The sequence below is a fragment of the Anguilla rostrata genome, chromosome 18 (genome assembly GCF_018555375.3).
Source record: "Anguilla rostrata isolate EN2019 chromosome 18, ASM1855537v3, whole genome shotgun sequence".
Taxonomy (NCBI): Eukaryota; Metazoa; Chordata; class Actinopteri; order Anguilliformes; family Anguillidae; genus Anguilla; species Anguilla rostrata.
Genome location: NC_057950.1, coordinates 10,714,291 through 10,740,658, shown reverse-complemented (window position 1 = coordinate 10,740,658; position 26,368 = coordinate 10,714,291). Strand labels below are relative to the sequence as shown.

General features: G+C 48.0%; 1 protein-coding gene across 1 annotated transcript in view; it reads right to left on the bottom strand.

The window, feature by feature from the left end:
- The window catches only part of fgfr2 (fibroblast growth factor receptor 2), a 48,826-nt gene that overhangs the window by 5,466 nt on the left and 16,992 nt on the right, over window positions 1–26,368 (bottom strand). Inside the window, exons 6-16 of the mRNA XM_064318145.1 lie at window positions 24,129–24,298; window positions 21,167–21,290; window positions 16,565–16,755; window positions 14,211–14,355; window positions 12,905–13,101; window positions 11,542–11,681; window positions 8,139–8,260; window positions 6,195–6,305; window positions 5,062–5,252; window positions 4,616–4,738; window positions 3,689–3,759 (exon numbers count right to left, since the gene is read on the bottom strand). Of these exons, the coding sequence (XP_064174215.1) occupies window positions 3,689–3,759; window positions 4,616–4,738; window positions 5,062–5,252; window positions 6,195–6,305; window positions 8,139–8,260; window positions 11,542–11,681; window positions 12,905–13,101; window positions 14,211–14,355; window positions 16,565–16,755; window positions 21,167–21,290; window positions 24,129–24,298 (1,585 nt within the window). The remainder of the gene's footprint in view (window positions 1–3,688; window positions 3,760–4,615; window positions 4,739–5,061; window positions 5,253–6,194; window positions 6,306–8,138; window positions 8,261–11,541; window positions 11,682–12,904; window positions 13,102–14,210; window positions 14,356–16,564; window positions 16,756–21,166; window positions 21,291–24,128; window positions 24,299–26,368) is intronic.

The window sequence follows — 26,368 nt, the reverse complement described above, 5'->3', positions numbered from 1 at the left end:
AGATGTCTGCGTGCCGCGCCCCCCCCCACCCCGTCCCGCCCCTTTGTCAAAGCTGGCTTTTGTCTCCGGGCTGACCGCTGCCACTGTTCCCCATTGTCCTCTCCCATACAAACACAAACACGGCCCACACGACACTGGGCCCCCCTGGGAGGACTGGCCGATCTGGGCACGGACTCCGCTGCTGCTCTGATACACGCTGACCAGCGCAGCTACACACGCACCTATGCAACCTTACTGACACACACTAACAACACAATCTTACGTACACAAACGCACAGCAACACGTTACTTATAACATGCACACAATGTAATCAATGTAATTGACAAACACAGCAACACGTTACTTAAACATACACACACGCACCAGTCTAACCTTACTAACATACAGAAGCCACACAAGCTTACTGACACAAACACACAGCAACATTACTAAAACACACACAGCAACCCAACACTAATATACATAGTGAAACCATGCATACTCACAGACTAAGCCCAGCCCTCACTAAAACAATGCAACCTTAAAAACTGCACACAGACCAGACTACACTGAAACATGAGCCAGCACTGAGGACTGGATTCAATCAACACATGTCTTCAACCTTTTCCAATTAAACTGCAAGCGATAGTTTCTTCTTTGCAAACACAGTCAGGCTCGTTCAAAGATCACTGAAATTAATTAAAAAGAAATGCGTTCAACTTGATAAGCAGTCACACATACTTAGGAGTCAAAGTTAAAGATCAGCGATTAATTTAATCCAGATATGAATTTCAGACCAACTTTTCTCTTCCTCTCATTTATGTGATCCCTCCATCCACATCACTCCATGACATTTAGTATATGTCTGTTTACTCTATCCATTCCAGCACATCATGCAAACAAACAAAGGCTTAGTCATCACTCCTACCAGGGACCAGCCCCTAAAATACACACACACATGCACGCACGCACGCACGTATGCACGCACACACACACACGCATGTTTGTATTGCTATACTTGTGAGGACTTCCCATTGACTTACATTCATTCCGTAACCTCTAACCCTAACCCTAACCCCAACCACTATATGCCTAACCTTAACCTTAACCTAATTCTAACCCTAACCCTAACCCTAAGTCCTAACCCTAAAACAGCCCCTTGAACTTGTGGGGACCAGAAAAAGGTCCCCACCTTGTGTAATTTTCCTCATCTTTCTATCCTTGTGGGGACATTTGGTTCTCACAAAGATAGTAATACATACCCTAATGCACAAACGCACACACGCACACACACACACACACCTGACACTATCTGGTGTATGGGGCTGTGGTCTGCACCAGGATGGAGAGCAGTCCTTATTTCTGATTTCTCAGTACATTACAGTCTGGGATTTAGCAGACACTTATCCAGAGAAACTTTTTACAAACAAACCATTTACACAGCTGGAAATGTATTCAAGCAGTTTAAGTTAAGACCCTAACTGATGAATGCAAAAGTAGCACCCAGCTGAGAATCAAACTGACAGTTCTCTAACCATTACACTACACCACCACCTTACATATACCGTATTAAGCAAACTAAACAGAATAAACAGAAAACAATAAAATCACTAGGATGCAAATCAGTCACAAAGTAAAAAATTAAATATAAATTAAACATTCTTGTTCAATTCCCACAAGTCATTCCAAGTTTTCCTTCAACTGACAAACTGATTTTTATTCTGTTAATTTACTTGCACTTCTTTTTTTTTTCTGCACAGACGATGTCTCAATATTAACATGAAAAATTGGTCAGTATCCTTCATTCATCATTCCACCGTTAATAAACATCAAAAACGCCCATCGACAAAAGAAAATTACTGGCAACGTCTTTCAGCCAATTAATAAATGCTCTTCAATCTCATAAATCAATGTCGAATTCAGACGCTGTGTGAGAAAAATGCTGGCCGTGCTGACCACGCCCCCGTTCCGGCTCCACAGGGGCGCACCAGGCGCAGCCCCCGCACGGACCTCCCCAATTTCAGCCCCGCTCGTTTTTTGTTTGCGTAGCCAATGTCGTGGGAACGTCTCTTTAAACTCGCTCGGTCATCTAATCTGATTTCATTTATAGATCGGCCCAGCTTTCAGTGAGATTTCAATGCAAATCCAGTCCCAGAGGCTTTCACAGAAAAGCCAATTAGGGAAAGTGAGAGATGAAATGTAATTACTGACTGCGCCAGACAAAGAGACCCTCGCTGTATTTAAGCAGATACATGCCCCCAGTGCATAACGTCGATTGATCAGAGAGAGGCAGCACACACACGCATGCAAACACGCATAGAATAAACACGCACACACACACACAGAACAAGCGCGCACGCACATGCACAAACATGCACGGACACACACACACACACACAAACAAATGCACAAACACACATACACTCATGCAAACACGCATTCATGCACACACACACACAAAACAATCACACACACACACAAGCAAATACACATACACTCATACAAACACGCACGCGTGCACACACACACACACACACAAAACAATCACACACACACACGAGCAAACACACACACACTCATACAAACACGCACGCATTCACATACACACCCACACAGCTCAGGTCATGCACATGCATGAACGCGGTTCCCAGGGGTTAGCATGAATAGCACTTATCTAATTGGTGCACACATTGTGCTGCAAAAGCACGACAGAAACACTGAAACAGTGCTGTCAGTCAGTGGGAAAACCCAACATGAAAGTGTTCACAATCCTCTTTAATAAAAAAAAAAGTAAAAAACAGAAAACAGATATGCTCAGAAGAAAAGGATTGTTTTGAGAAAAAGACAATACATTCAGAAGATACAAGAAATGAGGCTAGGGTGGGGGTATGGGGTGCGGGGGGAGCCATTCTGAGCCATGATATTGTTGCGCTCAGACATGTGTGAAGAGCTTTTTTGAGGTGGGGGGAGGGGGGGGCTTCCGCCCCTGAGAGGGTGGGCACTAGCCCCCATTCTGCCCTTTGAAGCTGGGTAGATTAGTAACACGGCACTGGCTACAAGTCTAGCGTGAAATCCTCACTTTCAGGACACACTGCCCAGCCTCCACCCCCTCAGTACCCCCCTTAACCCCCCCCCCCCCCCCCCCCAAGTTGGCCAAAACAACTCCCAGTGTACCAGCAGCCCTCAGACTGGTGGGGCTGGGCACTGCACTAGCTGGCTCCTTTACTTTGACCTTCTGGTGTGAAAACGATTTTCCCATAACAGCGTGGGCCACCCAGGCTTCAGCAGAACAGAACAGAACAGAACAGAACCAAAACCAGTCCAGATGCCTTCACTGCAAGGCTGCAAAAATGCCAAAATAACAGCAGATCTCCAAACCTGGGACACCCAAGGGTTCTGTTTTGAGGGATGACGTTCTGCTGGTGTAATTAATCTCAGAAGGTCTCTTGGATGGCTGCCTTTTTTAAGAACAGTCCTTACTCTGTACTGCCCTACCTAATCTCTCTGGTTCATGGATCACACCATTTCATTTTTGGGCAGGGAGCTGATTTTTCAATTCTAACAGAAACGTACTAGAAGCCTGTGGCGCCAATTAAGTATTGAGGAAACAAAAGTCAGACAGCATTAGTTCTCAATTAGGGAATAACTGTGTGTGTGTGTGTGTGTGTGTGTGTGTGTGTGAGTGTTTTACTGAGAAAGTGCACTTACACGTCGCTCTGGTGTGTGTACACTCGGTCGAACAGGGCCTCTGGAGCCATCCACTTGACTGGTAGGCGACCCTGTGGACAGAAACACAAGCCTGAGGTCAGAGCAGGTCAGAGGCCATGAGTTTTTGTATTAAAACATCTATGTTAAAGAGTCCCTTGGGGAATTTTATTTGCCTGAAACAATATCAATACTTCACGAGCACCAAGGTTAATTTGCATAAACCACTGATCGACACGAGGTTTCATTAGTTAGAGGAAAAACCAATAATTGGAAAATGAAATCCATGAAAAGGAACTACCTGGTACACTCTTGCATTGAACTTCCCAAAGGCGTAGTAATATATGTAATGGCTACAGGAAATATGTTAGCTTTTTTCAGTAATAAAGCTGAAATTGGTAAACACGATGTAAAAAACAATTGAACAGGACAGACTGAAAGAGAATAAGAGGGAGAGGGGAAAAAAAACAAATCGACATGGAAAAAGAATGATGTCATAAGAGGAGTTCTGAACTTTCAAAATACAATCTGGCCTGTACATGGAAGCTTTTCTTTTGTAAATGGATGTGGATCTGATTCCTCCTTTGGTGTTTATTTAAGCTGTGGTTTTTTGACATGTTGGCAGCTGAACGGAGGGGGAGAAGATAATCCAATCATTGTTCTTCAGATCCTCTCCATCATCATTATCATACTGTCCAATGAAAACCTGTCACAGCATCGCAAAGTGCTTACAAGACCGGTGCTACCTGGGCAGCCAGTCACGGCTTTACAGCCAGCTCTCATCCCCCCTCAATCACAGAGAGAGACGGGGGGGGCAACAGAGAGAGAGGGAGGCAGAGAGAAAGAGACAGGTATTAAGAGGGGATGGAACTGCACATGTGCACGCATACGCACACATGCACGCACATGCTGGATCCATTGCATTCTTACATTTGTTGTCTTTTTGTAATAGTCGATGTTGTGGACATCTCTGGCCAGGCCGAAGTCTGCGATCTTCATGACGTTGCTCTCCGTGACCAGGACGTTCCGGGCGGCCAGGTCCCTGTGAATGCACTGAGAAAGAGAGGGACAGAACAAACAACACAGAGAAAGCGTGATTGGGGGTGGGGGAGAGAAACAGAAAGAGAAAGGAATTAAGAAACCGTAACCGAACTGTGACATCACAATGCAACGTTTAAATACAGAAACATTCCGGCTGAACTAGAAAGACACTGAGAGAAGAGACAGGACGCCTGGACTCATTTCTTCACGCCGGCTAACAGGAAGCACACACAGGCAGCGCAACAAATCGCGCGACAGGGCAACGGCGAGATCCGACAGGCCCCGCGAGCGCAAACAAGCGCGGCAGGCGGGGAGCAGGACCCCGCCCTCCTCACCTTCTGCGAGGCCAGGTACTCCATCCCGCGGGCCACCTGGTAGGTGCAGGACACCAGATCCTTGAAGGTGAGCTGCTCGTCGGACACGCGCGCGATGTCGTACGAGTACTCCATCCCGGGCGGGCGGCGGGCGCGCAGGTACTCCCGCAGGTTCCCCTTGGACGCGTACTCCACGATGACGTACAGGGGACCTGCCGGGTGTACGGGAATGAGGTCAGCGACCACGCCCCACACGCCCAGGCGACACAGTATAATCAGAGCGCGTGTGAGCCATTTGGTCAGGGTCTCCCCCTACCCAGACTCACTAAGCTTTAACATTAGCCCTTCTGTCGCCTGATTACACCGCTGAATTTATCAGGTGCGACGAAGGCAAGGTCGTATCAAGGCACGCAACACGACCGCGCAATGCTCAGCGCCAGTGCAGGTACAAGAGGTTACACAAGGACGATAAGACAAACAAATCAGCTGCACCATGAGGCGGGCAGGTCTTCGGATGAAGGTCGCAGGTCGCTGTTTACAGACACGTCCTCAAACAGCCTGCGACTCAGCGCACGTCTCAGTTCACGTTCGTGTTTGCACATCACCTGACGGAGTTCCCCCTGGCTGGAGCCGTGTTGTCTTTGGAGCGCTCACAGCTATCTTAGGAGCAGCGAACATTGTGTGGGAGAGTTTAACAGTCTGTGACTGAGGTAGAGCACTTTGCTGCTGAGGAGGGGGGGGACTCTAACTCTAACACCACACCTGGAGGAGAGACCTGTGTGTGATAACCACCATGCCTCTCACAACACTAGCACAATCTAGGGGTGAAAAGACTTCTGTTCCAAATGAGAGGTGCTGTTCTTCCCAAGGGAAAAGACTACAATTCCCAACAGGTCCCCAGCCTTAACTGCCCTCAACTCATCATGTGATGTTTATTGTCCTCAGATGGTCGCAGGTTCTCAGGTTTTCAGATCCTAATCAAAACCAATAGGAATCTATACCTCCTACCCCCTAAGCCCCACCCCCAAGCCCACCAGATTGCTGTTTCACAAGGCTCATAAAAAAGCTCTGTTTATTGTGTGGAGCCTCTTCTGCTCTGTTGGTACGATGAGAGGCTGTGATGTCACCAAGCACCGCCCACTCAGCCAGCTCACCGTCCTGTGTGCACGCTCCCAGCAGATTAATGATGTTCTTGTGCTTCCCGATGATCTTCATCATCTCCATCTCGGACACCAGGTCAGAAAGGTCCTTTTCTGTGGCGTCGTCTGGGAGATGCAGAGGGGGAAAAAAGGGCGGGGATTAAGCAACACAACAACAACAAAAAAGCCCCTCAAACACCACACAAACAACAAAACAAGACCCTCTGCCCCCCCCTCCTCCACCCCCCTCGCACCCCCTGACCCCCGACCTCATGTCCTTCCACAGTCAGCCCACTTCCCTGCATCGCTGTAATTAAGCGAAGCATCCAGACAACGCAGTGTAATGTTACGGGTGCACCCCTGCCCCCCCCCCCCCCCAGCCCCCCTTATCTTCTCTTTAAAGAGACTACAGAAACATCCTTTCAGGTCCGGGGGTATTATGAGCCTTCGTTCAATTTGGAGTAATTACCCTCCATGCGCGCTCTCTCTCTCTCTCTCTCTCTCTCTCTCTCTCTCTCTCTCTATCTGACTCTCTCTCTCCCTCCCTCTCCCCCTCTCTCTGTCTCTCTCTGTCTCTCTCTCTCTTCTTTTTCATTAGCGCTTGGTGACTGCCTCTGCCGCGGTCACACCGCCATCGCATCGCTCAAATTCCTCCCCACAATTACCCCTCCGCTCCTCCTCCCTCCCTCCCTCCCTCCCTCCCTCCCCCTCCAGGAGCTTCCTTCACATAAGGCCTCAGTCAACTTCTCCACCACCCCCCGCCCGCCCCCACCCCCCCGCCCCCCTCTTTGTGCAGGTGCTGAGAGCACTGCGCAGCTGGAGCAGACGGGGTCAGGCATGCGGACACCCCCTGACCCACCTCTGCGGGCCGTCATTCAGCACCACGAAATAACGGCGGCCCGGTGGCCCCGCCTGACCGCGGCCGCGCGGGAGACCCGGGACATCCACACCGGGTCGGGGGCACGGGGTGCGGGGGGCGCGCGTTTGAACAGGATAGGGCTCTATTCACGCTGCCACTCTGGGACGGGCCGCGCAAAGCGCTTCGATTATCACCGCGGAGTTATAATGACAAATGGACTCATGGGGCGCCCGGACTGAGGGAATTAATATCCGTCCAGCAGACTAGACCCTTATCGCTTTATAAACAAACGCTGCTGCACTCATTGATTCTGTAACTGTTTGGGTAGACACAAAGCAGCCTTCACTTGTCTAAACTCTCAACTCTCAATGCCAGAGCCACTTTTAAAATACAGATAATTCATGAAAAAAAATAAACCCTCGCAATCACAATTTATTTTCTGAAAATAAAGGCAAAAACTGAAGAGTTGCAAAACCCTTCAGTGAAGAGCGAGGTCATATTTTCAGTTCTGCCAGTTAAATGATAAAAAGCGACCGTTGTGCCCTAAGACATCGAAAGTGACACGAACACAATAAAAGTGCCGGTGTGGAAATCCCCTCATGTTTACGTGTTTTTTTGTTTCCTGAGTGAAGTGCTTCTGAGGGGAGGTGATAAGAGTCACCTGCTGTTGGGTCAGTGTGGTTATATAATACGCACTCACCGGAACAGCATGATAGCTTTCACCGCTACCACAATGCAGAAATCATTTGCATGGTCAAGTATCTCCATTTAAAATCTGACTGATTAAAATTAGTTGTTTTTTACAACTCCAGATCTGGATTGAGATTCACACAGGTATATACATTTTTCAGTTCAATCATTCTTAAAATTATAGCCTTATACTTTTTTCCTTTAATTAAAAATTATCCATTTAGATTATAGCCTTGCGATTTTTTCTCTGATACGAATATGTACATTTAACAAAGGTGAATTTACTTGTTTGCTGTTCATAAACTAACTAATATTAACTAAACATATGAACTGCTTTGCTACCCTGTCATTGCTACAACAATCACAGTAACTGCTACCCCGTTACCATGATAACGCGGGAAAACACTCACCTTTCAGCATCTTCACGGCCACGGTCACCGCCTCCTTGGGCTTTTCCTTGTCGATGCCGACGGCCTCCGCCATGACAACCTGGCCGAAACAGCCCTCGCCGAGCGGCTTCCCCAGAGTGAGCCTGCGGGGACAGCACGGGTACACCTTAGAGCACGCTCTCTCAAACACAAATTCGGCTGCGCACGCTGAGGTGGCTACAGCAAATCCCCAAACTAATGAAAAAAACAGGGGGGAAGATTATATAGCGGTGAGCACCGATGAACAGTGCATTGGTTTAATTAGGCCATTAATGTGCTAGGCCTCTCAATCTAACCGAAATCCAAAGTGCTGTTTTGGCACGAGCGGCTGAAGAGCCTGCCAGGGTAACGGGATGACAGGACGACAATTATCGCCCAATTAGGAGAGCTTCGCCGAGCGAGACGACGTGTTTCCTCGCTGCGGTAGCAGCGTTAGCCGCGTCCTGCCCTGAGCCACGGAACCCGACGCCTAGCCCCGCGGCGCTACGCGCTACGTGCTACGCTGCGGCCCGGCACAGCAGGGCAGCTCCTTCCACCTGGCCTCTGCCTCACAGCCTCGCTTTCCTGTTCAGGCGTGTCCCTCCCGTCTGCCTGAGCCTTCTCTTTGTCTTAATCGCACCTCTCCGTCTCCCCGAGCCACAGGGAGACCTGCTGGGTTCATCCCTCCATTATGCTACGCGGAATCCTGCGATTAGCGCGCAGACTAGCGCCTTGATAAAATGCCAAATAAAACTGCTGTTAGTCTCATTGCTCATTGAGTATCAGCCCAAAACCTGGGAGACACAAAGTATAAGTTACTACTTAATACAGAACATTATTAGCAAATAATATATAATATTAATGGTGCATTAATATTAAACAGCGAATGTGCGATACAACTTGTTGCATAAAGCTGCCTAAAAGCCAACACATTCTGACCGTAACCCAAAAAACATACTGAGGCAAATGGAAGCATGACCTCTCCCATGGCTCCAAGAAAATTATGCAATTATTTACAAATGATTGCTGGGTTAGAGAGTATACAGAGTGCTCACATTAGTTTAAACATGGAGTATTTAAAAAGTGAGCACTGCCCTCCCTACAAAATAAACAAACAAAAGTGTTACTCACGCTCAAGCTACAACTCACTGACTCCTGACCCCTGGTCGCCCCTGGATGACGTGTGATTGGCAGGTGGAGGCCCCGCCCCCCAGGTCAGGGGCCCCACCCGCCCCCCGGCTGTGCAAACATTCACACCAGGCGGGGGCCCCGGGCCGCCCCCCTCGCGCTAGCACAATCCGCGCTCTGTCCCCGTGCGTCCCCGCTGCCCCTCTCTCAATGGCAGCCTTTCACCACGCTCACCACAGATAAGCCATGTTATTTTTTCTTTCCCTGCTCTGAGGTTTTTTTCCCCCGCACCCTCTACAAACATTAGCATTCCAGAATTTTCCACATTTACAGCAAATGCCCCGAAGGCAGGCGGCAGTGAGTGAATGCCTGTGTGTGCGTGTGCTTGCGCGCGTGTGTATGTGTGAGACAGAGAGAGAGAGAGAGAGAGACAGAGAGAGAGAGAGAGAGAGAGAGAGAGAGAGAGAGATTACAGTAGTTTTAGCGCACAAAGAACCAGATTCAGTGTTACCAGACGTGGTAAACCATAGAAAGGCTTTACAGCCGCCGCTGACTGAAATGTGATTTGCTTGAACCTGTCCCGTCCAACAACAAGAGAGCTTCACATTTTTCTTAGAATCTCTGCACCTCTTGCCTGCAGCACATAAATAATCAACTTTTGACCTCTGAACAAAATTCAAGCACAATAATACCATTATGAACATAATATGTCCAATTGGTTTGGATCTGATATGGCAATCTGGACTTCTCCATGCATTCAGACCGTATATTTTAAAAGCCCTTGCAGTCCAACTGTCAAGGTGCTGTTTTTTTCTTTGTTCGCACCATGCTGCCGGCGGCTACAGGACCAAGCTTCGGCCACAGAAATGGACCGGCGGCTGAATCTGGATTTTCCACACCAGGGTGGAAACGACTTGAACTACATTGTTAAAATTGCGCACACACGGTCGCTAAACACCGTGGGCTAATTACATTATTCACCGCCAGAGAGCCGCAATGACAAACTCTACAGCCTCAGTCCCCAAACCCACACCCCTCTCCCCTCTCTGGCACTGCAAAAAAAAAAAAAAAAAGACCCGGCAGAAACAGGGGAATAATTCACTTTTCCACTCTGGGACCTCCAGGCCCGGGCTGAAATGCACGTCTCACGCAGAACATTAAAGTTACGAGCGAAGCCGTCACGCAGCGCTCGACCCGGGACCGTCCTGCGGAACGCGTCACGCCACGCTTGTGTCAGGGCAGGTGAGAAACACACACTTACGTCAGGCCGGCGCGGAACAGCACACGCCAAGGAATTTCTATTATTCGGTAATTAGATCAGCAGAATTTCAGGTTGACGTCTAAAAGTCAGACACACGAGCGTTTAATAGGGCCTGAACTGAATGGGTGAAGCGGTAATGGAATCGAAGGCCCGGTGCCACACGGTCCCCGCCAAATAATTCGGCGCTCCGTATCAGCGCGTATGAAACTGCGATTTGCTTTATCGAGGCATGACATTCCCCGAGCCGTTTCCAGCGTGTCAACACCGCTTTATCTAACGCTGTACTGCACCGCGGCCAGGTGCACCCGCTATCAGGTACAGCAGCGCTCCTATCTCGATGGCCTACCTGGGACGTGAGCCCACAAACTCCCGACGCGGCGCTCAAACCACAAATCCAATCAGCTTCCGCTTTACAAACCCACACACTCAAAGCCACCGAGGAGAAAGCAAGGTTTCAGGAAACCAGACAACCCATCACATGATCGTATTGTGCAGTCTTTTGATTGATTAAAACATGCCCGCGGATGACAGATCGTCCAGAAATAAGCTGCGGTGAAGTACCACTCTGCTAATGCACAACAGTGCAGGAGCAACATTTCAGAAAAGGACCGAACATCGATCGCTGCGATGTATCAGAGAGCACGGGCGTTCTGATGAGTATTAGGAAAATGACAGACTTGAGAAAATATGTGTGAGGGGACTGTTGCAAGATTGTTTTGAGGAAGTTGTGAGCCGTGGTTATTAATAATAATAATAATAATAATAATAATAATAATAATAATAATAATAATAATTTTTATTCATATAGCACCTTTTCTTGGGCCCATAAAATCGTGGTAATGCAGATACGCAAATACACATACAAAGAGGGGAAAAATAAGAGGGAAGTAGTGTTGCATGGATGCAAATTGTGTGTGCTTTTTTTATTGACATCAGAGTGAGGATACGGGCCAGGGGACAGGGAGGTGCTGAGGGAGGGGCACTCGGTTCGGCGTCAGAGGCGCCGCCGTCGCTCACCTGTCGCGGGAGTACTCCCAGCGGGGGTCCTGCGGGAGGTCGTACTCGGGGATGGCCTCCTCCTGAGTGCTGGAGCGGCGGGTGGTGATGCGCACCAGCGGCGTGCTGGAGTTCATGGACGAGCTGGAGTCCGACGACACCTGCGGGACCAGGGAGACACGGCTGATCACCTCGAACCCGCCAGCCGGACCGCGCGTTCCTACCGCTAACGTGTGTGAGCAAGGGCTGGAGGTTTCACACTCAGACGCTCGTGTTCTTATACATTCCATAGTACCGTTAATTCAAGGGAAGTTAAGTAAGCAGGTCATTTTGGAAGTTAAGTAAGCAGGTAATTTTGGAAGTTAAGTAAGCAGGTAATTTTGGAAGTTAAGTCAGCAGGTAATTTTGGAAGTTAAGTAAGCAGGTCATTTTGGAAGCTAAGTAAGCAGGTAATTTTGTCATTTTAAATTGAATTTTAAAAATTATTTTAAAGACAGAGAAAGAGATTATGAAGGACAAACGTCACAATATATGGAAAGTAAAGTGGGAAGCTGAAAGACCCCTTTTCTTCTTCCTCTTCTCGGATGGAGGGATACGCCGCCATTTCTCTCTCGTAAGGTGGAGTTCTGTCCTTACCTTGATGGGGGTATCTGCTACAGCCTTGTACCTCACAGTTTTTTTACGCCTTTCAGGTATTACTTTTTTCGCTCCAAAGCAAAGTATTAATCACATATCGATCGAGCAAGCGGCATGGTCACACATGCTTTAAGGTGAGAAACCATTCCAGAGAGTATTTTACACCCTACAGCCTAATTTCACCTTGACCATCCAGTACAAGGTGGCCTATCAGACAGCTCAATTTTACCTGACTGCTCAGTTCAAGGTATCCTATCAAAGCAGTTAAAGGACCAATTTTGGCAATTCAACATTTCACATAATAACTCTCCTTTTGTTATATTCAAAGTGTATTTTACTAATACTTAAATTAATAAATAAATAAATAAACACACACAAGGATTTAAAGTTATCTGAGAGTCTGCTTGCATGCATCACTGCCGAAGAGCACTCGACTGTCTGTGCAGGTGGACATCAAGCGATTCCAATCTTCTACAGCCTGAATGATTCTCTGTCTTCTTGCCCGTTGAACAGAAAAATTACTCTAACGGGGTTAAGCCCTTCTCTATTAAGATCTCAACCTCATCCAGCCAGCCCTGTGAATGACTGTGTGTGTGTGTGTCTATATATGTGTGTGTGTGTGTGTGTGTGTGTGTGCTTATATGTGCGTGTGTGTGTGTGCGTGTGTGTGAGCTTGTGCGTGCGTGTGTGTGTGTGTTTCTGTGTTTGTGTATAAGGTTTTTGGAACTCTTTATCTACTTTCTGTTACCTGGCGGCGCAGAGGGATCTGCTTGCTGAGTTTGTGCACGGCCGGCTGGCTGCTGAAGTCGGGCTTCTTGGCCGTGGTCCTCATGCGGCACACGACCACGATCACCACCATGCAGGCGATCAGGAACACTCCGATGCAGTAGATGGCGATCTCCACGTAGTCCGGAGGCAACAAGGTGGGCCCGTCTGTGGGGCCATCTGAGGTTTCAGGGGTGGATACAGGGGTCAGGGAAAAGAACCCCCTCCCAACATGTATTCCAAACAGACTGAGGTGCACATACTGAGATTAACACACACACACACACACACGTACACTCAGGACTAGAGAGGAAGGGTAAACACTGTTGGTACAAAACCCTTAATCAAGCATAGAAGCAATCTGTATGTGCAAGCTGTTTTCAACTGCCACTTCACTCAGTGTTCTTCCCCAGTCAGGCACACACACACACACAAACACACAGCCTACTCCCCATAGGAAGTTTTTACTTGTGACAAAGCACATGGCCCTCACACACTAACACACACATACACACACACACATACTTACACAAGCATCCACATGCAAATAAATACAAGGGGAGCACAACCCCATAGCTCAATCACTGTGACAATCATACATTTTGCATAAGCAGTCACTCACAGGCAAATACGAGTTAAATAAACAGCCCTGATAACTGTGAAAGCCAAGCTAGTGAATGCCAGGACAGAGGCAAAAACTTTGCTTTTATATTGGAGAGAAAAGAGACAACGGTTATCTTAGTGAGAGCGAAGATGACAGCCATTCTTCTGACAGCCAGAAGAATGACGTCACCTCCAACAACATGGAGTGACACCATGCTGCGGTTAAAGACAGACAGACAGACAGACAGACATGCTGGTTTAAGGCATGCATTCAGAAGACACACGGCCAAGAAGTTAAGTACCAACAGGCTTCCCCGAACGAGTGAGTGAGACAGAGACTAAAAAGAGAGAGAGTTCCCAGCATCTCAGACTAAAAAGCACTTGAACCTTTCAAAATGATACTACTTAAATTTACAGTAATATTAGAAAATATCGGGTCACGATCTGGGGTGTTGATTTAGCTGTGCCGAGCAAAAGTGGGAATTAAAATCAATCCTCTTCTGACTGCTAAAGGAAAACACAATCTGGAGTCTTGACTCTCTTGAGCTAAAGGTTCAAGTGTCTTTCCTTCTCGAGAACCAGATGCTCTCTCCCTTCCTAAATCGTCATGGAGACGTAAATTTAAGAAGATGATAAATGACACCACAAACAGGAAAATAAACGTAGCAGTATATACGGATATATACCTGGAATCACCGTTAACCAAGCAGTGTGATAGGAGATCCCAATAGAATTACCCGCCAAGCAGGTGTATTCCCCAGCATCCTCGAAAGTAACATTGGGCAAGTAGAGAACTTCAATCTCCTTATCAGTGGTGTTAACACCTGCGGTCTGGGAGAGGACAGGCAGGGAAAGAGGGAGGAAGAGAACAGGTGGAGAGGAGGAAAGATGGGAAAATAAAGAAAGGAGAGGTGGAGGGTAGAAAAAGGAGGAGAGCGGAGTGGTTGAAGAAGGACCCAAAGACAGAGGGAATAGGTTCAGGAGATGGAAGAAAGGGGAGGAGAGGTAGAGAGAGGAGAGAAAGGAGAAACAAGCAGAAAGATAATGAGACCCACAAAACCAGAAGAGGAGAGCTGGGGGTGACGTCCACCATCAGGGGGGTGTGCAGTCCCATCTAGAGAAAGTTTAGATGGGAGTTGAGGGAAATTGGGGGTGAGGGGTCCCCAAAAAACACACAGACACACCCTCCATAATAACAGTCCCAGGCCAACCAGTTAAAACGAAAGAGGGGTAAATGGAAACAGGTCCCGACACCACCCAACACAGCCCCGCCAAAATCCATATCACACCTCCTCATGCACACAGAGCCACCGAGGGAAAGATCGCATGGAAAACGCCCCTGCTCCGGGGCCCCGCCCCAAAACTGCCACGCCCTTCACAGCTGATGGAACACAGAACCAGGAAACACTGAGGGGAATGATACACAGACAGACACACAAACACACACACACACACATTGGACCGCAGGACACAGACACAATGGTGGAGAGTTAAGGTTTGCAAGAGGTCCAAACACAACAAGACACAAAGACAGACAGACAGACAGACAGACAGACACACTGGGGCAGATCCATAAAGGAAGGGTGGACAAGTGAAACATAAAAGATGGGTAACAGTGGACAGGAGACACGGGGGCAGGACCAGAGGGGAGGCACTGGAAGGGCAGGCGATGGAGGGAGGGGCAGATGGGCCTCAGGGTGTTTCCATGGTAACTGTCAGTACACCAGCGAAATGCTGGAAGTGACAGGGAGAGCAGACGCAGGTCCGGGGACCAGAATCACCACACCAAAACCAGCCCAGAACCCCCCTGCCAGCGACCAAACCCGAAAAGGGAGTGAGGGGACCGGGGCGCAGGTCAAGGGTCACAAGGTCAGAGGTCAGAGGGGGTGCTGCTCTTTACCTGTCACGGTCAGCCACCCGGAGTGGCTCGCCTCCCCAATATAATTGGAGACTTTACAAATATACTCCCCAGCGTCCTCCTGTGTGACATTGCGTAGGGTGAGGACCTCCACGTCAGAGCTGTTTATGCCCGACCGCTGGAGACCAGGCCAGAAAAAACACAGGGGGGGGAAGATACTCGGGTTACACTCAGACTTTTCCACAAAAACCTCTACAGAGAAGAGGGAGGAAGAGGGGAGCGACCACCACCAAATGGACAAAAACGTGGCAAAAAAAAAAAAATAGTAGTGTTAAAAAAAATTGTCTTGAGTTGGGGGGGAAAGAAAGTGTAAAAGTAGACAGCACAAATACTTTATGGTAAATGATCACTGAACCGATGTGAAAATTCACAAATACACAAAAATGCAGACTGCTCTTAAGATGGGTTGAGACAAACAAAAATCTCAGTTTGCACCAACCAACTCAAAATCTGGCCAGGATCGATTGGGATCGATCGAGATGATGACATTGAGCAATGATGAGGAGAAGGACTGTGATGAAATCAAAGCAGACAATAGCATTTCCTGTCTGGCTCAAAGCTGTCTTACAGACACTGTGATTGGCTGTAGGAGGTACATTTGTTTTTACATTTCATTCTTTTAGCAAGCGCTCTTATCTAGTGACTTACACACTTCATTATCAAACACAGCCCATTTACTAACTGAATTTTTTAACAGAAATTCAAGTTAAGCATCTCGCTCAAGTGTACAATGGCAGTGCCCCACCAGGGAATCCAACCCAAAACCTCCGTTTCAAGCCCAGTTTCCTAACCATTGTACTACACTGTCGTCCTAGAGGTAGTGCCGGTGCTCCTGGAGATCCACCATCCTGTAGGGTTTCACTCCAACCCTAACAAAGCACACCTCGTTCAACAGCTCGAGATCTCATTGAGCAGCGAGTCAGTAGAATCAGGTGTGCTAAATTAGGGTTGAAATGAAAAACCTACAGGAGGGCAAATCTCCAGGAACAGGGTTGGGAACCACTGCCCTAGACGATGCAGTCACAGCTGGCCTCAGGTCCCAAGCTGAGTAATGGAGAGAAGAAGACAGGAGCGTATAGTTGCTGGAATAGGAGGGGGGTTACCAATGGGGGGGGGTCATACCTTCAGAACGCGCACGTAGGGGAGTCCGTCTGGCCCATAGCGGCTACCGTTTTTCTCGATGTGCTGGAGCCACTGGATGTGGGGCTGGGCGTCGCTGTAGACCTTGCAGACGAAACGCGCGTCCTCGCCCACGCGGACCGTGGTGTTCGCCGGCAGCCCCGCCTGGAGAATGGGCCGGTGGGGTGACCGCTCTGAAAAAAAACAAAAAAAAAGATTGAGGGGAGTGGCCATTAAAATTCTTTTCCCCTAGCTATGTCATGCAGACACCAGACACAAAAGCAGTACCACGTCAACCAGGGCAGAAACCGTATGATTCATTTAATTAGAATTAAACAAGTACTTTTCCACTATTCAAAGTGCTGCACCACTGTTGCATTTGGCATAGCAACAGTAGTGCAGTAACAGTACCATGCCACTGTTACTATGCCAACCAGAAAGCCTCAATCAGGTGTCAGACCTGGAACCTTCAGGCCTGGATCGCTACAGCTCCTCCCAGCCAATGGCTCCTCTTTCCTCCCTGCCGTCCAATCAGTAATGCGTCTGGGATGCAGTAATGCATGTAGGATGTGTGGGCATTACTCATTGGGTAATGTCCACAAAACTTGCCTCGTATTTCCACCATTTAAACGCATCTTTCAGCACTGCAGGGAACAGTAGTCCATGGGAGACTTTGGGAGCGCCTGACGGTTTGGGACAGTAGCTGCAGCGTTTCAGCATCTTTAACTTGATGTCATCAAAAACATTTCTCGAGATAAAGAAAGAACGGAACGGACAGGTCGCCAGGGTGCCGTATTTCTCCCTGAGGGTGCTGTGGCAGCAGTAGAGTGTATGCTGGATACTGGCTTAAAGACAGTGGATCTGCACTATATCCAACACCACCAGCCAATTAGACTGTGATTACTTCCCTCACAAAGCAAGCAAGCTGCTCGGCCCCCGCTGGATAAGAAACCCATCCGCAAAGCCAACGGAACGCTTTTCCAATAAAAACTCTATTGCAACATTTTTCCCTTTTTCTTTTTCCCTTTACCTATCCTTCATACTCAAGACAGCAATAAATGAGCAGTCTGATTTAAAGTCACAGGAATAATATAAGCATCTTTTCATTAAAAAACCATCCTGTACTTCCCACCCCTCACGCCCCCCCCACCCCCGCAGCCCCCCAAAATCTACCCCAACCAAAGTTCACCACATTCTTTTTCCAGCAAACATTTTGTCCGCAAATCCAAACAAAGCAGGGACAATACACTCTTTCACATGCTGACTGTCTCCATAACAATCACCCCCTCCCACTTGTGTGATGTCACTCTGCCCCCCAACATCAGACTCAGGGGTCTACGGTCCTCCCCCCGCGGGAGATGGGAGGAGCAAAAAGAAGATAAGAAAGGGAGAGAGAGAGGGAGAGGGAGGGAGAGATGTGTGAGGGGGTGGGAAAATAATGGAAAGAATAGAGAGAATGTGACAGATGGAGAGTGAAAAGAAAGAGAAGAAGGAAGAAAGAGGGTAAATGAAAGGCCAGGAGTTTGCTCCCTTTAGTTTGGTGACTGATTATATGTGTCTCTGCATCTCTCTGTATGCCTGTCTGTGTGTTTCTTTGACTATCAGACGGCTGTTCTCTCCATCAAATTCAAACCTTCATTCATACCCAAATTCAAATATACTTTACTGGCATGACCACACATCAGCAAAATATTGCTGATGTACTGCTACGCACAAACAACAACGCACACACATATAAAACACACTTACAGCGCAATGGAGAAAAAGTATTCCCATCTCTACCCGGTCTATTTTAAGATGAATATGACTGTATTTGTCTCCAGTCCCTGGGTACACTAAGAGGGCACCGAAAGTTCAACTCATCAACAGAAACAAAAACACCATTAGAATAACAAAATGAATCCACCTAATGCTTTCTGTGACCACTAAAGGCAACAGAAGGAGACTGATGTCAACAGTGTGCAACCACATCCAAGAAGCAGAAAAGTAAAAGCATGTCTGTGTGTATGTGTGTGCATGGTTTGTGTCTAGCAGTGTAAAGTCTTTTTTTAAAACACCACATGAAAGCAGCCCTGGGCAATCAGGCAGAGTCTACAGAGCCAAAGACAAGGCCAGGCCACCACTACACCTCTCCACTCACTCACTCACACACACACACACACACACACACGTGCGCGCACACGCAGACACACGCACACACACACACACACACAAACCCAGTAGAGCATGGTGAAACATTTTAACGTTTCATTATGTAAAAATCAAAGGGAGGGCCGTTTGCAGGTTACTGTGACCAGGAGCCATTCGTCCATCTCAAATCTCAATAAATCTGTCAATGAAGTCATTACTGAGGTATTCGTGTCTGGCTGGAGAAGAGGTGGACAGATGGGACAGTCCGTGGTGTCCAAGCGGGACCAGTGGACTCTGGGTAACCTGTTAGCCTGGCACTGCCTGTTCCGGGGGTCACGACCAGGGGACGAGGTTTAGGGGGCATCTGCATGGGCTGCCTTGTGAGGAAAATTGGGGGCAAATATAGGGGTTCTAAATGGAGGAGAGGAAGAACAGAGAAAGAGGCCGAGGGCGTCCAGGGGAATGTGGGTGCCATCCGTCTACCAGACACCCCTCGCGCCCCACACCCCAGCCCTGACCCACTTTTCAGTTCCATCAAAAACGCGATTTATTGGCACGACGTACTTGAGGGTTCTTCAACGGGTTTACAAAAACAAACAACAACGCTGTTCGACTGCAGGTACTTACGCAATCAAAACAATTGTACACTATAACGCTTCAAACATGGATGTGGACGTTTCTCCCTCACTTTTTCTGCTTCTCTCTCCACCCCATCTCACTTTCTCTCACTCTTTCTGTTTTTCTCTCAGAAATAGAACAAATAAAACAGAGGGAGTGGGAGCTGGAGGGGGGGAGAGAGTGGAGTCACACAGAAGAAGGGGTTTACAGCCCCGCAATAAAAACAGAGAACAAAACAGAGCTAAAGAGTTTGAAAGAGAGCTTTAGTTAATCCCAGAGACTGACTGGGGGAGAGGCCAGAATGCGCAAATGTATGTGGACGTCAGGGGGGGGGGGGGGGGGTTGTGTAGTGAACCATCTGGGTAAACACCCCGAGAACCCAATTCCACAGGATCCCACAGGCAGAACCTGACCGGCCACCCTACCCCCCCAGCAGTCCCTCAACCGCCATCGCCATGGAGATCCAGACTAAACCAAAACGGCCTTTTTCAGGGCCGGCAAGGTCGGCGAGAGGGAGGGGATTTATGTTACTCGCATTCCCGCCATTGTATCCCGCAGAGGCCTGGCAACATGGCTAGCGCTATCCCAGGATCCTTTCTTCACCCAGAAGCCTACAGGTGGGCCTGCTCACGGTCATGTGTGTATGTGTGTTTAAGACTGGCCCGAGCAATGGGTCCAGCTAACATGCTGCCCATCAATACCCCTGGGGAGGGGGTGCTACCAAACCACCCCCTGCTTCATCACTTCTTTCCCAAGAGCCCCAGAACTGAGTCACAGCCCCAGGCAGTCCAGTAACACTCACTGCCGACACTCCCAGCCACAGCCACATACTCCAAAAGTCAGTTCACCTTGGTTCCTACAACGTGGACAGGACCTGTGCCGAGCACCCAGTACCTGTTCACTCAACCCCCAGGGTGAAATCTGATCATAATTAAACAAATATCACTGCTTGCCACCATGAGCATAGTAGTGTGTAACCGGGAACCCTCCCTCTTATGAATCACTGTCCAAATCCTGTCCCTCAACCAGACTTCTGTTGCTCATTAGCTCATAGTGAACTCAGCAAGTTCTGAGTGTTTGCCTTGCATGGGGGTTGGTTTACTCAGAGTGTATCTATGCTGCACTGGAAGAGAGCTAAGGGGAGGAAATGCTACCAATCTGCTGACTTCTGTACCAACCCACCAAGCTGACACACACAGGTACACACAGTCAGGTACTATTCTCTCTCTCACACACACACACACACACACACACATGCATGCAAGCACACACACACACACATGCACACGCACACACACTTTCACATACAGGCACACACACACACACACACACACGTACCCCCACACACATGCACATGCGCACACACATTCACATACACACACAGACACACACACACACACACACACACACACACACAGTATCCTGCACTGATGCACTCTGTAAAGCTGTTACAAAGGGCAGCGTTAACTGAGCGTCAAATGAGTAATGTTTAGACGATATTAAAAGCGTCACCTCCGGGTGTCACGGCTGTAATTATAGCAACCTGTAAATGTGTTTGCTTTGTCCCCTACTGAGAATTCTGTCATGGCAGATAGAGGAGGGAGGAGGGAGGAGGGGGGGGGGGCAGACGCAGACGCTTGCATAAAGACCTCGTAAACCTCGTCCAACACAATTTAGGCCACGTGATCAACGGACATCTGACTGCACAGATACACATGGAAGGCACAGACACACCTGGACCTATCCGCCTGTCTGCCTGTACGTGGAGGCACGTGAGCTTGTCTGTCTGCCTGTCCCTGCTGATGCTCCTCAACGTGATCTCGAGATACGGTGGCGAGGCTCCATCGGCTGACTCACCCACTACATCCAGAGTGTAGGTGTGGTTGATGGATCCATACTGGTTCTCCACCAGGCAAGTGTAGTTTCCCTTATCCGATGGCACCACACTCTCCATGATAAGGGTCCAGTGTTGGTGTCGTACCTGCAAGCAGACGAAATGTAAGAACTGAGAGCATCACACACACGGGCGCACACACACACACACACACAATCACGCACAAAAGCCCTGATGCACCGAGGACTGACTCCAGACATTTGTATTGCAGCAAAACTCCAAAACAACACAACCGCCCCCAGTAAAACAAACAGCTGGTTTGGGACTTCTTCAACCCAAATCTTTGTGGTGCCCCCTTTTGTTTTTAATCAGTGATTGTTTAGTTCAGCTGCTGGGGCCCTGTCAGACTTGAATAAAGATGGGAATCCCGGGTATGAGACGGCAGAGAGAAGAAAGGAGAGGAGAAGAGAGGAGGGAGGAGAGAGAAGCAGGGGTTGACCCAGATGACTGTGGCTCACGCTGTGAGGTCTGCTTGCCCTGCACTCTCTCTGCCACATTACAGGGAAAGTGACCTCAAGCGTGCGGAGAACGACCCCAAACACACCGCCCGCCCCCACCCCAGGAATCCTGGTCCCGCTGACCCAAGCCTAAACCTGCTGCACGCACACCTACAGTGTATCAGCTGATTCAAGATGTTCTAACTTTGAGAATTAAACCTTTCAACTGATTGGTGCAGTCCTGCCAATTGTGAATATGGGTCAAAACACATTTTCCTCTTAAATTTACTGGGCCCACTTTAATAAAAAAAGAAGGCAAAATAACAACCCGGAAATCTAACAATTAATTTTTATACTTTCCATCGCGTCAGCTTATCTCTCACATTTATCCATCCACTACAATATACAGTACATGGACCAATATGTATACGCATTTAGCGATACATGCATATATACATGCACCATGCCCTTAGAGAGCTCCAGCTCTAGTGCTCTCCCCTTCCCATTAAACATCAAACAGCACATCATAAACTCCCGGGAAAGTGTTGGCGTGAGCACTTTGTTTCTGTGAGGAGGCGAGAGTGAGCAGGGGAGTGAGGCTCTGACCCCCGGTGAGCTAGCCACTCCCACCCCGGTTCCAGGCCACTCCCACCATGTCACTGGCCACTCCCACCCTGAGAGACTAATGATGGACCAACTTACAGACCTATGCACCTAAATCCATGAAGCAGTGCACAGCGCTATAATCAAATATAGACAAAACCACCAGGTATGTGGAGATTATTAATAGGTTTGTTTACCTTAACAAGAAAGGTTATCGGGATTTGTTCTCAGGATCCATTAACCATTGTTTATTTAATCATTCTAGACCATTTGCCATTGACTGAAGTCTTATGTTTAGCTCGGAAAAAGGTCCCGAACCACCTAAAAGCAGGATTGTGTGTCCTCTTGGTTTCTGACAATGCTGCTTTGAGTTTCACGGAATGGGGTCCATCCAAAAAGCACACAGAAAGGAACACAAACAGCACTGAACCTTCACCCAGAAAAAAAAATCACCAGACCTAAATCAAAACGCAGTCCGTCACAGAGATGGAATTCAAGATCTTCGGGAGAACTGCCTCTCGAAGTAAATTTACCACCGACAGCGAATAAAATATTGAGATATTCGCGATTTCCATGATCCTTGCCTTCAGCTATTCCAAACAGACAATAAAAATCTCATTGCGCCTCACCTGTGGCAGACAGCACTGAGGGGAGTCACACAGACTTGGATGAAAACGGGCACTATCAGTTTCACAATGATCTCTTTCCATTTTTATTAATTTACTTCTGAATCTCTTTGCACGGTAACTCCTGTTGCCCGGGGTTCAAGGACACCTTTCGGCCTGTCTCTCAAAGTTTGCTTCTCCAGTTTCTTTTTTTTTCATTTTGTGTAGAAAGAGGAACAAACAGGACTGATGTACAGGTCACTGGAACACCGGTCCTGTGTTAAACTTTAACCGCTCGCATTTAGAAGCTCTCTGAAAACACTACATTCCATTCGAAGGTACGCTACCGTTTTAGCAATGCGGTAAACAGCTGCGCTGTACACTGAAAGAACAGCTAATGAACCTTCCCATAATGCCCCCCTTCACACTATGCCTTCTATAGGGTTTATGACTTTCAGCTCTGCGGCTAACCAGTCCATTTACATGGGTTTGGATGCAACTTTCTATACTTCCCAATGCTTTAATATCTGAGGAGGAACTTCTATATTCTATATTCTGTGACTCATTCCCCCTCTCCACTAATTAAAAGTGCTTTTGGCATTTGCGTTTATGTGGTCATTCTCTCATATACATTTTTTTTTTGCATGATGTGGTTTTGTCAGGAAATGGAGGGGGCTGGTGGCGGCAGGGAAGGGGGGGTGTGGTTGGAGGGTGCATGTCCCATTTCTAGCATTGGCCTGATTGAGCGAGCCCAATTCCATACACCCCTTCCTCCTATCACCACCCCTGTGTCCCCCCCCTCCCCACTCCCACCGGGTCATTGAGCAATAGGTAGGGCACCCCCTGTCTGCAGACGTCAGTACATACTGCCAAAGGCAACTGAAGGAAATCGTAACAAAAAATCATGAATCCAAACAATGTAAAGGAAATATCATGTTGATTTAAGACCAGAAGAAATTAGTCCAATCAGCTCAAGCTATGTCTCTCTGTTGATGCCATGAAGCCATATAGGTTGTCCGCAGCCTTATTTGTAGTGTATAGCTAATTTTGAACATTTTGGATTTTTTTTTTCCTCTTTCACCATCGATGGAGTGTGTGTTTCATTAAAAACCTTACGTTAAAATGTATAAGAAAAGAAAGAAGATAAAGAACAGCTGTGACAATTGGGAAATCCGCAGGTGCAACTACAAATATACTTTCTGTAGTTTCACCTCACTTCGTTCAGGCAGTCATGTCAACATACTCAATTTCCCATGAGTCCCTAGGCTGACATTTGTTACCTTGTAGCCCCCCATGCGCTCCTCCTGTCGGAAGGGTCTGCTGTTCTTCAGCCAGCGCATTTTGGGCCGGGGGGTCCCCCCTGCCGCACACCGAAACTTCACAGTGTTGGCGGCGGGCACGGCGTGCAGCCTCTTCTCCATCTTCTCCGGCATCGTCCAGAACGGTGCCCCTACAGGTCAAGAGATGGAATTACAGATGTTAGTGGAATGGAATTCTTCATCAGGTCACAATTTTGCTTTCCCCTTTCTCTCCCCTTCTCATGTTTGTGTTCCATGGTTGTATTGCTTGAGTTCTATTGTGGGCCAGGTTACAGCTGAGTTCACAGCTGGCGAGAAAATGAAAACTCCAGCCTACAGGTACTTCAGCTCCACACATTTAAACATTTAAAACAAGCCTCCAGACAGAGTTAAATCCTAACTAGTGCACACTAATTGAGAAACACAATAGTTTTTAAAGCCTTGTCAGACAGACCCCACACATTCACCTGCCCCCACCCCTTCCAATCCCCACCCACCGCTGTCTGCGTCTCTCCGTGCTCACCCCAACCTGATCGTCATGGCAACATTCCAAAGATAACACCACAACCGCCACAGAGAAGCCACACAGATTAGAGGAAGAGACGCAGAGGGGCCGGGGGAGACGAGGGAGGAGCCGTACAACTACACCACCGAAAAGTGGAAAATTCACTTCCACCATTCGTTTTATCTTAAAACTGAGAACTCGCGGTTTTTTGTTATCGGGGGGGGAAATGGGGCCCCGGGCTGGCGGGGGGAAGGGGGAAACAGGCCCGGCGTGACCGAGGGGGCAAACGAAAACGGTTATTCACACTCCGGAGGAGAGCCTCGGCACACCAACCGTCCGCTATACAAAAGGCCCGCCGCTCACCGTGAAGGGGGGGGGGGACTTAAACAAAAACATATTTGGTTTCTTCGCAATAATTCTTCGCCGCTTCTTACGGGGGGAACTTTCAAAACCGCTGCCAAGAAGGTAACCAGACCACCGCGTCCAATTCAATTCCATTTCATTCTGTGTGAGGTTCTTATTTATTCTATTTTTTTCTTCTTCTTTTTCATTAGCGAAATACCTTCTGCTCAGACTCTGTTGTCTTATCTCCGGACGGAGAACAGGTCCCGCGTTTATCGACCTGATTTACTTGCTTTCGGGACGGTAAAGAGAATGCAGCTGAGAGGACTGCTCTGCTTTTTGAGAGGTCCCCCTGACACCCCCCCCCCCTTCATCTCCAGGGCCTAAATGCTCAGCAGGCTGCTCCCCCCTTCCTCCCCAAACCCAGCCTGGCCTCCCATACCCTCTGTGTTATCTAACTCCATTAACTTCAATCACTTCAAATCGGTTCAGCTCAGCCCAATCCCGTTCAGCATAATGCAATCCAATTAAATGATTCAATTAGAATTCATCAGTAGGCAAGACGGACAGGGCAACGCATTAGCATTTCAGACGGTGCGCATATAAACTACAACACAACAAAACACTTAAGACAGTTGTCTTTGTGTCCAGCGCCACCTCCTCTCCTCTCAGTATCCAGTTTGCTGTATTAGCATAATGCATTCTGAGTACCAAAACAGTTATTTAACATTAAAATGCAATACAGTGTCACAGAGTGAAACAGAAAGATGGAAAGAGTAATACATATATACTATGAATATATAATGGCATGACAGAAAATATATTTAATGAGAAATTCAAACAAATCCTCTCTTTCTCTCTCTCCTGCTGTCTTTACTCTCTCTCTAATGAGATCCCAGAAACCCCCCCCACCACCACCACCCGCCACTCCATCCAAAATAAACCCTTACACCTGTGTGAATGACCCCCTGACCACTCTAGCAGATGGGATGGGATGGGACAGAGGGGGCGGAGTCCCACTGGTGTCAATCACTGCCATGTCACTTCAATACCTCCCCAACTCTCCCAGAGAGACAGAGATGTGCATGTTTGTGCCTTATTGATTGAGATTTCTTGTCATTGGCAAAAGGAAATATACTCAAATGTGTTGGGCCAATGAAGCATGTGACAATTTTATTTTCCTTTATTCTTTCTAGCGCATGACATATTCTTCACTTTTGACACTGCATTATGCAACACTCTTTGGCAATGTGAATGTTTGCTATGCCAGTTCAGAAAACTGATATCGAAGATTTTTTGCAAGAGAACAAAGCAAGAGAGTAAGAGAGTAAGAGAGAGAGTTAGAGCGAGAGCGAGAGAGAGAGAGAGAGAGAGA